Raw genomic sequence first — 15,743 nt, 5'->3', positions numbered from 1 at the left:
TTCTGGGGACACCAGAGACTTATATTACATATTGTAAAAAGGGGCATAATATGTCTCCTTTAACACGTCGTCTCTCACAGCGCCCTCTAGTGGAAGGATACATATAGGTTCCTGCATGTGTCTAATGCCTTTACACCCAATACCGAGACAAACTACTAGCCCATTTTTAGGGCCACAACAAGAAAATGAAGAGGTTTCATGTGTCAGCATACAAGCCAAATATAACCTGTAGCAGAAATATTGGATATCTTTGCTATAACCTAAAGTATGATATATGGCCAGAGCAATAAGAAACAGTACTTATGCTCAAAATATGAAACAGAGCCAAGGCCAGGCTTCAGTAATAATGAATGAACAGAACAGGGAAAGCATACAGTACATTGCCACTGTAATACATGAGTCGGTGTGGTATTCCTGGAATCAGTGATGATGAATATCCTATTTTCCATTGAGCTGTAATGCTAATGGGTTACAGTATGTTATGTCACCTAATATCCGCTCACAGTTGTATTGATATTTTGAAACACCCTGTTCTGTGTCCATCAATGCAGATGCAAACCATTTCTATCAGTCAATCGTATTTTCCATTCACCTCTTTCTTCAACCATTATGATTCGGAGCATTGTGGGATAATGAAAATCATATTGTGTGTTTACAGAGCAAGAGTTTGCAAAGAGTATTATGAGAGCGGCAGATGCGGCCAAGTCATGTGTTTCTCAACAGGTAAAAATTTGTTTTTTTAAAAGTGTTTATTTTATTAAATTTTCCTATTTGCATCTGTAGATAACAATACTTCACTTTTTTATTTTACATCATAATAACATTTCACAATATTACATTTTTTTCTGTATTTTTGATCAAATAAATGCAGCCCTGATGAGCATAAGAAACTCCTGTAAAAAACATAAAAAATCGTTCTGATCCCAAACTTTTGACCGGTAGTATATATAAACACACACAATTATTTTAATATTATTATATAGTCTTTTACAGAAAAAAATATATACATAAAAGTAGCAAAAATAAATGATGAAGGAATGGTAAAGAAAGAAAGAAATCAAGAAAGAAATCAAGAAATCTTTCATGTAACAAAAAGATAAAAATACAATTTAATAACACCCTGGTGTCCCTGAACAAACACCTTAATGTAGTTGTTCTGTTGTCCTGTTGCATGAGGAACAATGTTGTTTGCTGTCAGCCTTAATGCATGTGTTTGGACACATTCCACAGGACATGATGCCTCTGCAGAGCATCTACACACAGGTGCTGGAACATGATCTGAAAAGCAGCACATCAGCCAAACAAACTGCTGAACTCATTCAACAGCGCTGCTACCAGGTGCTCCATCCATCTGAACAATGTTTACAACAAATACAAGAAATCTGAAACATAATATGTAACTTGCGGGCTATCTATCCCACAGGCTCTCTCGGCCAAGAAGAATGAAATCGACAAGTGGCGACGGGAATTCAAAGAGCAGTGGTCAAAAGAACAGAAGAGGATGGTCAGTTCATACTGCTGAGTTTGATGTGTATTTGTTGTGGTCAGCTTTTCCAGTAATGTGACTGATAATGTTATATGCATCAGAATGATGCTGGGAAAGCATACAGTACATTGCCACTGTAATACATGAGTCGGTGTGGTATTCCTGGAATCAGTGATGATGAATATCCTATTTTCCATTGAGCTGTAATGCTAATGGGTTACAGTATGTTATGTCACCTAATATCCGCTCACAGTTGTATTGATATTTTGAAACACCCTGTTCTGTGTCCATCAATGCAGATGCAAACCATTTCTATCAGTCAATCGTATTTTCCATTCACCTCTTTCTTCAACCATTATGATTCGGAGCATTGTGGGATAATGAAAATCATATTGTGTGTTTACAGAGCAAGAGTTTGCAAAGAGTATTATGAGAGCGGCAGATGCGGCCAAGTCATGTGTTTCTCAACAGGTAAAAATTTGTTTTTTTAAAAGTGTTTATTTTATTAAATTTTCCTATTTGCATCTGTAGATAACAATACTTCACTTTTTTTTTCTCAAAATGAGTTTTTTCTCCTGCACTGTGCCAGAAATCCCTTTAGATTTTAATCTATATATTAATGTTATTCCTAAAAACATTGGGAAAAGGTTTTTTTTTTTTTTGGCTGTTGACATTATTTTCTGAAAAAGAGATATCCAAAATCCTGTAAAACCTTTAACTCTTAGATATCAACAAAATGAAACAAGAATAAACCTGGCTTTATCCAGTGTTTAGATTTCTGGAAATGTATGTATTAATTTCATTCTGGAAATGTATGTATTTATGTAATTAGTGTGAGTGTAGAAATTTACATCAATTTCTTTACTTCATATTTCATTTATTCCAAGTACTTTACTGACATTATTGTCTCTTTGGTAAAAAAAAAAAAAACTTATTAGGAGAAAATTAATCTCCTAATAAAGTCATCATTAATATATATATAATCTGAAACATAATATGTAACTTGCGGGCTATCTATCCCACAGGCTCTCTCGGCCAAGAAGAATGAAATCGACAAGTGGCGACGGGAATTCAAAGAGCAGTGGTCAAAAGAACAGAAGAGGATGGTCAGTTCATACTGCTGAGTTTGATGTGTATTTGTTGTGGTCAGCTTTTCCAGTAATGTGACTGATAATGTTATATGCATCAGAATGATGCTGTGTCTGCGCTGAAGAGAGCAAGACAGCAATACCTGCAGCGCTGTGAGGAGCTGGAGAAGGCCAAAGCCATGACGGCCAAAGCTGAAGAGGACACGGGGGGTTACAAGACCCTGGATAGGAGGAGGAAGTCCAGAGATGACGCCCAAGCTAAGGTCATCTCGAGTATATGGCTCGTTCTATCATTTCACATCAACACAAAAGTACAAAAACAATAGGCTTTCTCGATAAAATTACTGTCTCGGTTTATATATTTCATCGGTATAACATATCTGCTAGTTGCCAAGCTTAAAGGGATAGTTTCCCCAAAAATGAAAATTCTGCCATCATTTACTCGCCCTCAACTTGTTCCAACCCTGTACGAGTTTTTACTTCTGTTGAATACAAAAGAAGATATTTTGAAGAACGTTGGTAACCAAAAATGTGCTGGTCCCCACTGACTTCCATAGTATGGAAAAAACTATTATAGAAGTCAATGGAGACCAGAAAATGTTTGGCTGCTCACATTCTTCAAAATATCATCTTTCGTGTTCAGCAGCAGATAGAAACTCATACAGGTTCTGAACAACTTGAGGGTGAGTAAATGATGGCAGAATTTTCATTTTTTTGAGTGAACTCTCCCTTTAATCATTAAACACCATCTTGATATTACAAGGAAAAGGATGTTTAACCTGGTCAACTGTTAAAGATAAACTGTATGCCACTACACACTCTGATTAAGTGCAAGTAGCACATATATTTAAAGGCCATTTTGTCTGTTCCATCATATGTACAGTGCTTGCTTTAAACAAATTTAAAAAATAATAAATAATAATACATTTTTTGCAGATATCCATATGATATTTTAGTTTACGGGGGTTGTTCAGTTAGTAACATAGTTGACAGAAATTTTGCGGACATAAGAAAAATAATTAGATTTTTCGGAAGTATTTAGTTTTAAAAAATAAATTTAAAGTAGATAATGTTGACTTTAACGCTCGCATCAAAAACTGCAATTTAAGTGACATCAAGACAATTTAACGCTCGCTTCAAAAACTGCAATTTAAGTGACATCAAGACAATTTCAAGCAAACATACTGTGCACAAAATATTTATGTGAGATTATAATATGCCTTAATGAATAAAAATGATACTTCTGAAGAAAATTGTTAGAAAAAATATTATTCTAATCAACGTATTTGAAATGTAACCTAATCATTTCAGTGAGACTATTTAGGATTATTTATTAACATATAAATATGTGTTATGCCAATTATCATTTCTTCACTATGATATTCATCACTGTGCTTTGCTACTGAGCAGGTTACAGAGACTGAGATACTGTACAGGCAGTGTGTGTGTGAAGCAAACAACCATCAGAAAGAGCTGGAGAAGGTGAAGCGCAAAATCATCGTCCACATTCGCAAGCTCATCTGTCAAGGAGACACTGTGCTAAAAGAGGTTGGTTCACCTTTAGAGGCACCTTAATATGACAAGTAACCATCAAAATACAAGACTGCCATATCTAGAGGCCGAAATATTATAGGGAGTGGGCTCTTTTAGTTTACACTCAGAATACCCTAGCAACCACGAAAACACCGTAGCAACTGCATTGTGAAAAACTTTTGTACAGGAAAGTTTGCATTATTTACATTCATCTATGGATTCTTGATTAAAGTCGTCTGTCTTATTCCTCTGTCAGGCAACGGTGAACATGTTTTATTACCAGCGGCAGCAGACTGAGCAGGTTCCTCTGGGCTACCAGAACTTAGAGCTGACTTGCATGCCCTGTGAACCAGGTGAACCCTACCTGCAATACATCCTGGGAAAGCACCTGGCCGAACCGCCTCTCCAGAACTTCACATTTCAGGAGTTCATGCCTCAAAACAAGAGGTGAGGACACACAAGACTAACCTAGAAGTTGCAGGAAGTCAGTAGAATTTTTTTTTTTAAGAAATTAATGCTTACATTAAGAAAAGACGAGTTAAATTAATCAAAATTGACTGTAAATAAACAGAAACAGAAGATTCCATTGGAAATGTTGTTCTTCTTTTGAACGTTCTCTTCATCAAAAAATGCATCACTGTTTCCACAAAAGTATTAAGTAGCACAACTCCTTTAGACACTAAGAAATGTTTCTTGAGCATTAAATCAGTATATTAGAATGATTTCTGAAAGATCATGTGACACTGAAGACTAGAGTCATGATGCTGAAAATTCAGCTTTGCATCACAGGAATAAATTACATTTGAAAATATATTAAATTAGAAAACGGTTATTTTAAATTGTAATAATATTTCATAATGTAACAGTTTTTACTATATTTTTATTCAAATAATGAAAAACTCTTACTGTCCACAAACTTTTGAATAGTGTGTGTGTGTGTGTGTGTGTGTGTGTATATAGCAAAATTAGTATATGATACTATGTAGTAATATAGTATAATTGAAGGCAAGATTTTGAGAAATCAAAAAACATTCCTGCATAAATTCCAAGGTACTTCAATTTTTCCATCGTAGATGTCCAAAAAGCCGAAAACGCGTTTTATTTAAGTCCTATCTAACTTATTCTTATCACACAGCTAGTATTATACATTAACATGGAAACATACACTTGTTTTTGTGTTTGCGTTTTGTCTTTTCGTTCTTTTTGAGATTTGCTAGGTTTTTCATTGTAACAGATATCAGCTTCTTGTTCTTCAGCTGCATGAATCAGTTGCTAAAGCCCACTGAAGCTTATTGTGCACAGAACTGGATTGCCTGTAATCTCAGTCGACTAAAGCTCACTTCAAATGCAACCACATCAGTTGAGTTGGATTTTGGTATATCCATTAAACAGCTGTTTATCCCTTTAATTTCACAGATCCCCACCAACAGGTCGACGTAAACAAAGCGCTGCTCCAAGTTACCAACACGATTCATATGCGCTACCAGAGGAACTGAAACACAGCAGCAGTTTAGCAGATGGACGTATGTCTCCTCTCACGCATTTTCTTACATGTAACTCATCCAGATGAAGTGCACTTGAACATTTTCATGTGATTTGTTGATGTACAGGACGTCCCGGCCACAGTGACAGAGACAGCACTGGAGGAAGTCTTGAATCACTGTCCAGTCCAGGTAGGGAAAACCTCTTATGAACTTCTGAAGTAACCGTCCCATCTGTACATAGATTAGTAATATGTCTCCTCTCTGAAGCTCACGGGAACCGTAAGCTGCCCAAGGCCTCCTCCACGGGAACCATGTCTTCAGATGATCTTGATGAGAAAGACACTCTGCAAGAAGCAGGTGTGAGACGCTTTTCATCGCTTACACTTTCTGCATTTTTACGGCTGACAGTGCAGTTGTTGACTCTTCTTCATGTGTGTGCAGAGAGCGAAGAGGGTTTGTCTGATAGCAATGGAATGACATGCAAACCACGATATGCGTCACGTGCCGCACTGACCCACAGACTGAAAAAAATGAAGAGCAAGATGGTCAAGTGTAAGCAATGTGACAATTACATCCTGGTCAACGGGATCGAGTGCGAAGAGGTGAGTGTCAGAGAAGCGTGCGTAGCTTTTTGGTTAAAGATCTAAGCAGTGAATTGAAGGCAGTACACTTTAACCATATTTCAAAGACAGTGGTCCTTTTTTAACATTCTGTGGACAATAAGTAATGTTGCACCTACATGTCTACTAACCCTCATCAGAGTATTAGTAGACTGTTTGCTTAATATCTGCTAACTCTTTATTGCCATGGTCTCCCAACAGACATTCTACTGACTATAAGTAACTTTGCAAGTACATGTCAACTTATTCTAACCCAGCCCTACCAGTCTACTAATACTCTACTAATACTCTAATGAGAGTTAGTAGACATGTAGGTGCAATGTTACTTTTAGTCAACAGAATATGTTAAAGGGACCATCAAAATAAAGTGAAACCGACAATAGATGCAATTGTGAATTTACATATAAAGATGTACCTAAATCCTACTTAACTGGGTAGAAAAAAATACTCTTTAAGTTTAACTAATTGCATTTAATACAAATTATAGTTTACAATATACAATAATACGAAATAATTTTAATAATACATTTTGATTTAATTGTAAATAACATACAGTTAAGTCTGAAACCATTCGATTCAGTTTGCACTTAAGTATATTAAAGTATTTTTAAAAGAATGCTAAAATCCTCCTTTTTTAGAAATGAAACTACAGTACAATATAGATTAGAATATAGATAGATTGTAAGTCATTGATTACTATTATAAAATACAATATATTTGGAGTTCATTGCTATATACTCATACATATATATATATATATATATATATATATACAAAAATATTTGTTTTTCAAAGTGTATGATTACTAAACAATGTTTTTTTTATTATTATGGGTAGAGTAGGCAAAAAATTAGGATGAAAAAAATAAATTATATTTGAAACTGAATATGAAATCTTGAAGTTTCTACAGAATCAAATCAAATAATCTCAGAGCTAATGGTAGGTCTGTTGTGAAAGGTTTATACTTTATCCTTAAAACCTGTTTTTCTGTGGAGAAAATAAAGGTGATATCCTGTTGGACTGTAATTTTTATAATACTGCCAGAAAGGTTTTTATTCAGAATCACGTTTAAGTGAAAATATCACAATTTTAGATTTTAGATTTTTTTTTGTCTTACGCCAAGTTAAAATGTTTTATTTGTGAGCCTGGACCACAAAAGCAGTCTTAAGTCGCTAGGGTATATTTGTAGCAATAGCCAAAAATACATTGTATGGGTCAGAATTATAGATTTTTCTTTTATGCCAAAAATCATTAGGACATTAAGTAAAGATCATGTTCCATGAAGACATTTTGTAAATGTCCTACTGTAAATATATTCAAACTTAATTTTTTATTAGTAATATGCATTACTAAGGACTTCATTTGGACAACTTTAAAGGCGATTTTCTCAATATTTAGATTTTTATTTAGAGGTTTTGTGGTCCAAGGTCACATATAATAATTTAAAATTCTATGGATTATGATGCTGACCTTTTGTTTGCCATGTAAAAATCCTTGATGCTAACATGGCGTTAAAAAATTAATAAACAAACAAACAGAAAATAAATGGGATTTTTACTTGGTGAACCCAAATATTGTGCTCTATTGTTAAGACATTTAACCTCAGTTTACTTCTGGTGATGTACTGTAAGTAGCTGGATATGTCTGACTAGTTAATAAAAGAAAAGAGCCATTCCTTATCTCACTGTGCACTGGTCAGAACATGGCAGACTGACAGCTGCTCCTCTCTTGCCAGTGTGGCCTTGCAGTCCACAGGAAGTGCCTGGAGGTGTGCCAGATGGAGTGTGAGCACAGGAGAGGCTTCATCTTTGGGATGGAGATCTCCCTTCTGCCCAGAGAGAGCCAAGACTCTGTGCCCTTCGTTGTCCTGCGCTGCACTGAAGAGATTGAGAGCAGGGCTCTCGGAGTCCAGGTAGGAACTCAGTACATGGATATTATAATGTTGTGAAGAGATGATGGTGCTTGATAAAGTCGCAATGAAATGGAAGTACCAACAGATCTTTTCTTCCATATTGTTATGCACACAATTGTATTGTATTAATATGTATCAGATTATCGAAAAAGATCTGATCGTAAATGTAGGACAGGACTTGGTTCTGTGCATTGGTTTTTGATTAAATGTTGAGATGTGGCCATAGCAGGGGTGTGTTTAAGAGGTCTAAATGATTGGAGAAGTCCGATCTCGTGGCGGCTCGTGGGTTTTAAAATAGAGGAGGCACACTAATTGTAGCCTCTCTTGCGAGGGTTATTTTCTCAACACTCCTCAGCGCTGAAAGTGAACACTCGATACTGATTGGCTAATTTTTTTTTACCAACGGAGGCACGAGAGCTAACCTCTCCCCCGGCCTCCCCCTACCCTTCTATATCACCTTGCGGTTGTAATTACATCAGCAGATTTGGCACATTCGCGATAGAAAAGTGGCGCTTTCATGTTATGGTATTACAACTGTGAAATTACAAACAAAAAAATACACATTCTGAGACATGAACTGAAATTAATTGTGAATTGTATTAACATTAAATCGTTGTCCTCCCATTTTCACCTCAAAATTATGGGGAAGCTTTGCTTCCCCTGCCTCCCCCGACGAGCCGCCACTGCACCTGGGAGTCGTTTTCACCAGAAGGTCCAGTTATGACATTCTGATTAAAGATCATGAGGTCAAATAAAAATAATAATAATAATAATAATATCACATTAAGATCTATAGCATGCATTTAGGCTTAATTTTCGGCAACTTCGGAACTTTAGGCAACTAGTGATTTGTAATTTGACTATATTTGCTACAGATATGAAGGACACCTCCAATCATGTGACTTGTTGAGGAGGGATGAGCTGTTACTTTAAGGAATTATATTTACAGTTTTCACTTTGCAAATGATAAAACAGGCTACAAATACCATAGACTTGCACTGAAGGCCCCCGAGCCAAATCTACAGACCAGAATATCATAGAGAACATACACAACTACAACTACAATGCATAGATTTTTACCCCGATTTGCAGTCTAGATGAGTCAATGCTAGTTGCCGAAAGTCAGTCTGCAGGTTTTGGTTAGTTGGAGTTGACAGATTTCACAGAAAATCACATTGTTTCTGATGGACACACACTCTTTGATTTTTTGGTTCATACTATGATTTAGTCCAATGAAGGATATCAAACATGTTTGATATTTTGTGCAGATTTTCCAACACCTTGTTTTTTTATTTGTCATGCGTTTCCTGTGACATGTTTGTCGTGGTCGGAAAGACTTGGTGATCCTTGGTCATTTAGCTTATGATTCCCAGTTTTTCTCTGTAACCATTCACAAAGTCGCCTAGTGCTTTAAAATCTGTAACGATTTTAACAGTTGTGTAGTGTGCAGAGCAGTTGAAGGCCTCTCAGAAGAATATCTAAGTAACTGCATCATACACACTAGCACTATACCAGCAAATGTTGCGTGGGCAAAGACCACTCAAACTTTAAGAAAATGAAATAACCTAATTGTCTTCGATCTCTTGTTCTTTTCTCTATATCTAGGGAGTTTACAGAATCAGTGGATCCAAACCTCGCATTCTGAAGTTATGTCAGGCCTTTGAAATCCAGAAAGACCAAGTTGACCTTGGTGACCTCTCACCGCATGACATAACCTCCGTACTCAAGCATTTCTTCAAAGAGGTAAAACACATACACACACACACACACACACACACATAAAAAAAGAAAACCGTAAAATTGAAGTAAAGTAATTCAAGTAATCTCAATTATTTTGACATTGTTAGCGCTGTTAGACTGCAGAGCAGCCTGAATTTTAACTTTCAAAACTTACTGTTATATCAACAACAAACAGAGTGGTATGTAATGCAGTGCAGCTGAGCAGCATGAAGAATATCACATGTTGGGGGGGACAATTTGGCCATTTCTATTTTGGGGCCTTGGGGGGGGTGCTTGTATCCCTCAGTGTCTATTGTGGATACGACCCTGCTTAAAACATATAACGTAACACCCAGTCTTACTCTTTCACAGCTTCCAGAGCCTTTACTCACCTTTGACCTTTACAACGACTTCATCAATGTGGGTAAGGAGATTCAGAGGCTTAGTGAAAAAGACCATGTTGCCGAGACTGCTGGGATTGTGGAGAGTATTGTGGTCAAACTCAGAGAGCTCATCGGACGACTGCCTTTGTGTAACTACAACGCAGTGCAGCACATGATAGCCCACTTGACCAGGTACCATACTGTGTGAAATCACATTACAGTGTTTTCTAAAATTGCACTAAAATGAGCAAAATACTTAATGTGTGTCTCAAATCAGCTCATTCTTCTGAACACTAGCAAAGATTGTCACCCAGCAAACTTTGTCAGTCATAAAACAATGACCTAAAGAGCACTTAAACACTAATTATAAAATGCTTTCTTCAGTAAAATTTCTCCTCTCTTAGAATCCACTGCAGTATATGTTACATGGTCCATGTTTACATTACAGTGCAACATCATTCCTAAGTTTCCACTTTTGTATAGATGGTAATGAAATTGAAAGACTTTCACCTGTTTAGGTGTTCAGCTCAGGGTTATTGTCGTTAACTAAAATGGAAACCATTTAAAAAAAAAAAAGCTTTGGCTAGTTGCCAAAGCAACATTTCTCATTTTTGTTTAGTTTACCTAAAATAACTAAAACTAAAACCAAACTAAAAATTAATAAACACTATATAGACATTAAAAAAAAATGACAAAAACACCGCAAAATAACTCAAATTAAAATGAAAACATAAAATATACAAATAAAAACTAATTCAAAATATGAATAAAAACTATAATAGTATCTCAATTATACTAAAATAACACTAGTTCAGCTACTTGTAATTGTTTTGACAGTATTTCATTTTTTAGAATATTTTTCAGTATGGTATTACTCATAGCAAATGTAGCAAATTGCCGTCTCATTCAGTTTTGTACTATAGTATGTTAGGTCAAAAAGAGTATGCAAACATGTTCAAATTGGCCCGTAAGTACCTATAGTTTTGGTTGTAATTGTGCTTGAGTGAGAAAAGAATTCATGTCATTTATTAGTAGTCACTGAATGCCAAATGTAGTGCCAAAGCCATGGAAAATGAGCCACAGTTTAGCCCACGTAGAATGTTATTGTGCTCACTGTGTGACCTAGGTTTTGGAAAATGGATCCTAGTGATTGTAAAAAATAAAAAAATAAAAACTTTAAAGATGTCACTCATCTAACACTTTCTTCTCTTCAGGGTTGCAGAACATTTTGAAGACAACAAGATGTCTCCAGGAAACCTGGGCATTGTGTTTGGCCCCACTCTCCTGCGGCCCCTAGTGTCAGGAGACGTGTCAATGATCGCTCTACTGGAAACCAGCTATCAGGCTCTTCTCGTGGAGTTCATGATCTCACACTATGACCATGTATTTGGTCCCGCAACAAGATCCAGCACGCCTCCTCCACCGCCTCCCACGGCCCCCCTCCCAGACACCCCTTCCAGAGCCTCATGTCCCTTGTCTCCTGCCAGCAGTTCCTCTCAGGACCCTGAAGCCTCAGCCAGGGAACGTCCACGCTCACTGGAGGTAGGCAATAAGAACTCGACTTCACGCAGTCAGCAGCTCCACACCAAGTCAAATAAACACAGGCCGTGCTTTAAGCTGGCTGTTGTCATGACGATGCTAAAAGCTCACCTCAGGTGGACGTGCTCATGTGGGTGACAGAGTTCATCTTGATCTGCTTGAGCCTCTCTTGCACCGCTTGGCCCTTAATTGTCCCGCTGTGCCTGTGGAAAGGCCTGGAGAGATTAAATGCTTGTTCTGTGAAGATTACTTTTGCTTGCTTGTGTGCTTGTGTGCTTGTGCTTATGTTAGAGCCTTACCCCTGTTGCACTCTGCTTTAGCTCCTCACCGAGTTGTTTACTACAGGAAAGCCTGGAGGATGCTAATAGTTATGCTATTAGACTAGTCTCCTCTATCTGGAACAATTTAACCATATAAGAATTTCTCATTAGCAAGAACCAAAACAAAAGTTCAGAAGGTCAAAGTTTTCCACACGTTAAGATTGTTTAGTAGTTAGCTGCAAATAGTCTCTCACAAATACCATAGAACTGAACCAGCATATTTAAAATTACCAACACTGATCGGCAGATATATAATAGTATAATAAATTGGTAACACTTTACAATAAGGTTCATTAGTTAACATTAGTTAACTATTTTAGTTAACATGAACTAAGCAAGAACAATACTTCTACAGCATTTATTAATCTTAGTTAATGTCAATTCCAACATTTACTAATGCATTATTAAAATCAATAGTTGTGCTTGTTAAGTAAGGGATAATGTACATCCAGCCGGTTGTTATCTCAGAATAAACCCCGACAGGGTGATTCGCGTCGGGGTCTTGTATCAGCCTGAAGGGGTTTATTCTGAGATAACAACCGGCTGGATGTACATTATCCCGCTTATTACACGGCTAAAAAGATTTGTTTTTACCATATATGTTGAAATTAATGCTGAAGTCTTCCATTGTAACACACGGTGGTTAAGTGTTTTCAGTCACAAGATGGCGCCAGACAGTCAACGATAGCGGAGTGACTCGTTAAGCATATAAGTAGTACCGGTCAAGATAACTCGTAGTACCCAGATGGGCGGTGTGTTATTCAATTTGGCGGTTGTTATCTGGGAATAACATACCGCTGGATGGCGCGATTGACCAATCAGAATCAAGTATTCCACAGAGCCGTGTAATAACGTTAGTTAATGCACAGTGAATTAACATGAACTAACAATGAGCAACTGTGTTTTCATTGACTAACATTAACAAAGATTAATAAATACTGTAATAAATGTATTGTTCTTTGTTTGTTCATGTTAGTTAATACATTAACTAACATTAACTAATGGAACCTTATTGTAAAGTGTTACCAATACATTTTTACACAAGAATAGTATTGCTATAAAACTGGCATAACAAGTACAATACCATAAAAAAAAAACCCCTGAAAAGTCTCTTATCTTCACCAAATCGGCATTTATTTGATTAAAAATACAGTAAAAACAGTCAATTTTTTAAATATTACAGTTTAAAATGACTGTTCTCTATTATGTTTTAAAATATAATTTATTCCTGTGATGCAAAAGCTGAATTTTCAGCATCATTACTCCAGTCTTCAGTGTCACATGAACCTTCAGAAATCATTCTGATTTGCTGCTCAAGAAACATTCATTATTATTGTCAGTGTTCAAAAGCTGAATTTGCAGCATCATTACTCCAGTCTTCAGTGTCACATGAACCTTCAGAAATCATTCTGATTTGCTGATTTACTGCTCAAGAAACATTTATTATTATTATCAATGTTGAAAACAGTTGTGCTGCTTAATATTTTTGTGGAAACCATGATTTACTTTTAAATTCTTTGATTCTTCAATGAATAGAAAACTCAAAAGAACAGCATTTATTTGAAATAGAAATCTTTTGTAACATTATACGTCTCTTTACCGTCACTTTTGATTAATTAAATGTATCCTTTCTGAATAAAAGTGACTTTAAAAAGATCTTACTGACCCCAAAGTTTTAAACGATACAAGTTTACATTATAAATCTTAATTGAAATTCACTGACACTTTATTTACAAAATAATACTAAAATATTATAATATAGCAATTTAAAAATCAAAATGATCCTTCTGCCTCATTGGCCCTCAAGTCAACTTATATTCAGAATTTTTATCATTTTAACAGAATCGCACTATCAAGAGAGGTTCAAGTGAGGGTTATATTTCTGACAAGTCATCATCCAATGAAGCAATGGACCAGCTGAGCCCAGAAGCCAATGAGAGAGCAGGTAGGCGGGCTTTAAAAGACATTGACCTTCAATATCAGCTTGCTGCTTGCGCAAACTATTTGCTCTGTGTTTTTGTGCCATTGCCAGTAATTTTCTTCCTGTTGTCATAAGCAAAGCTGTTTCAGTCAAACTTTTGACTACTATAAGATGCTCAAATAAATGCTTTTTGTCTAAATGTGCGAAGAGATTAAAGATATTTCTCAAACATTTCTCTTGATTATAATCTTTAATTAGAAAAGAGAAACTAATCAAATGTAAAGTTTTGTTCTATGATACTGTTGTTAATGTCTGATTTTGTTCTGTATCTCTTCTAGTCCTGGCTATGAGGGTGACAGCATCTCCTCAGGTGCATTTGGAGCAGGCTACAGAAAGTCAATTACAAACTCAGTCGAGGGCTCACTTCAGCAGGCAGCCAGTGAAGTACCACAGACAGGATTCAGCAGGAGCGCAATTATGCAAAGCAGGCTCTCAGTCATGGGACGGGGATAATTCTGGGAGCAGGGAAGGAGTTGTTTCAAGAAGCACAGACAGCAGTCGCAGCTCCTCTCCTGAGCCCCAGACCCCAATGAAAACTCACTGCCTACTAGATGAGACCCCCATCCCGCAGAATAAGACTGCATACACCTCTGAGACTCAGACTGCACCTCATGCAGGGGTAAAAAGAACTGTATCGGATGAGGGGGTTAAAGCAGTAGCTTCTTCGTTCAAAGAACATGTGGGACAAATGGGAAAACGAAATTCCAACCAATCAAACAACACCCTGGGGGGGAGAGAGCGCCTGATCCGATCCTTGAGGAGGCGTCCGACGGAGGAGAAAACGACCCAAAAAGTTCTGTCCGGATTGAAGCTAAAACGCAGTGATTCAGGGAAGGGCGAGCTGCTCCATTTTGTTTGACAGTGATTGATTTCTGGGGTTCCTTAAATTCACTGGAATGCATCCCATTTCGGGCTTTAAAGTATTTTTAGTATGAACTGCACATTTTTAGTTTTCCTGCTTTGTGGCACATGACGTAGGCCTATGGTACAGTTAAATCACAGTACAGATGGTAGTTTCCATTCTCACTAGAAATTTGGCACAAAATTTACCTGTGTATATTTGAGATGCATAGACAGCCTGTCTTGTATAGATGTTTGATGCTGAATCATGACTCCTTTGGGATATGCAATATATGGAAACAAAACAAAAAACTGGCTACTTGCTGTTTTCAGATTCTTTCAAACCACACTATTTTTAGTGTATTTACATCCTTAACCAACAACACATCTGTTTCCAGCATTTTTATATTTTATAAATCTCAATAATAATAATAATAATAATAGGCTAATTCATATGTTTAGTCAGATTTTGTCTACGCTGTAATATAGAGCTCTACTCTGTAATAACTTTAGAACGCCACTAAAATGATCAATTCAATCATGTTTAACAGATCTTTAGTTTTAAAGTTGGAAATTAGTTAGCCTAGTAGTTAAAAATGTCATAAATTCAAGTTCAATGAATTCAAGTTCTTGCATATCGCCTCAGTGAAATAGTGAAATTCGCCTCAACAGTCTTTAATTCATTTAAGAATTAATCTTTAATAATAATAATAATAACAATCCGGCTATCGCAAGCAGCAGTGATTGGTCCATACTGAAAAGCGTTGAGGAAAGTAACATTTACCACGTGAGATCACCGTAAACGTCGCCTCTGCAGCGATCTGCGCAATATATCTAA

General features: G+C 36.6%; 1 protein-coding gene across 2 annotated transcripts in view; it reads left to right on the top strand.

Moving 5' to 3' along the window:
• The window catches only part of LOC107670530 (GEM-interacting protein-like), a 28,516-nt gene extending 13,299 nt beyond the window's left edge, over window positions 1-15,217 (top strand). For both annotated transcript variants that reach the window (XM_016463175.1, XM_016463174.1), the window contains 16 exons: window positions 659-723; window positions 1,231-1,338; window positions 1,424-1,504; window positions 2,676-2,837; window positions 3,985-4,122; window positions 4,364-4,554; window positions 5,524-5,630; window positions 5,718-5,780; window positions 5,859-5,948; window positions 6,033-6,193; window positions 7,947-8,123; window positions 9,729-9,866; window positions 10,215-10,417; window positions 11,440-11,767; window positions 13,927-14,029; window positions 14,344-15,217. In XM_016463175.1, the coding sequence (XP_016318661.1) occupies window positions 659-723; window positions 1,231-1,338; window positions 1,424-1,504; window positions 2,676-2,837; window positions 3,985-4,122; window positions 4,364-4,554; window positions 5,524-5,630; window positions 5,718-5,780; window positions 5,859-5,948; window positions 6,033-6,193; window positions 7,947-8,123; window positions 9,729-9,866; window positions 10,215-10,417; window positions 11,440-11,767; window positions 13,927-14,029; window positions 14,344-14,924 (2,696 nt within the window). In that variant the 3' untranslated portion in view covers window positions 14,925-15,217. The remainder of the gene's footprint in view (window positions 1-658; window positions 724-1,230; window positions 1,339-1,423; window positions 1,505-2,675; window positions 2,838-3,984; window positions 4,123-4,363; window positions 4,555-5,523; window positions 5,631-5,717; window positions 5,781-5,858; window positions 5,949-6,032; window positions 6,194-7,946; window positions 8,124-9,728; window positions 9,867-10,214; window positions 10,418-11,439; window positions 11,768-13,926; window positions 14,030-14,343) is intronic.
• Window positions 15,218-15,743: the final 526 nt, after the last annotated feature.

Source organism: Sinocyclocheilus anshuiensis, unplaced genomic scaffold (assembly GCF_001515605.1).
Source record: "Sinocyclocheilus anshuiensis isolate Anshui unplaced genomic scaffold, SAMN03320099.WGS_v1.1 scaffold476, whole genome shotgun sequence".
In the NCBI taxonomy this organism is placed as follows: Eukaryota; Metazoa; Chordata; class Actinopteri; order Cypriniformes; family Cyprinidae; genus Sinocyclocheilus; species Sinocyclocheilus anshuiensis.
The sequence above is the reverse complement of the archived record's forward strand: the minus strand, read 5'-3'. Positions and strand labels throughout refer to the sequence as shown.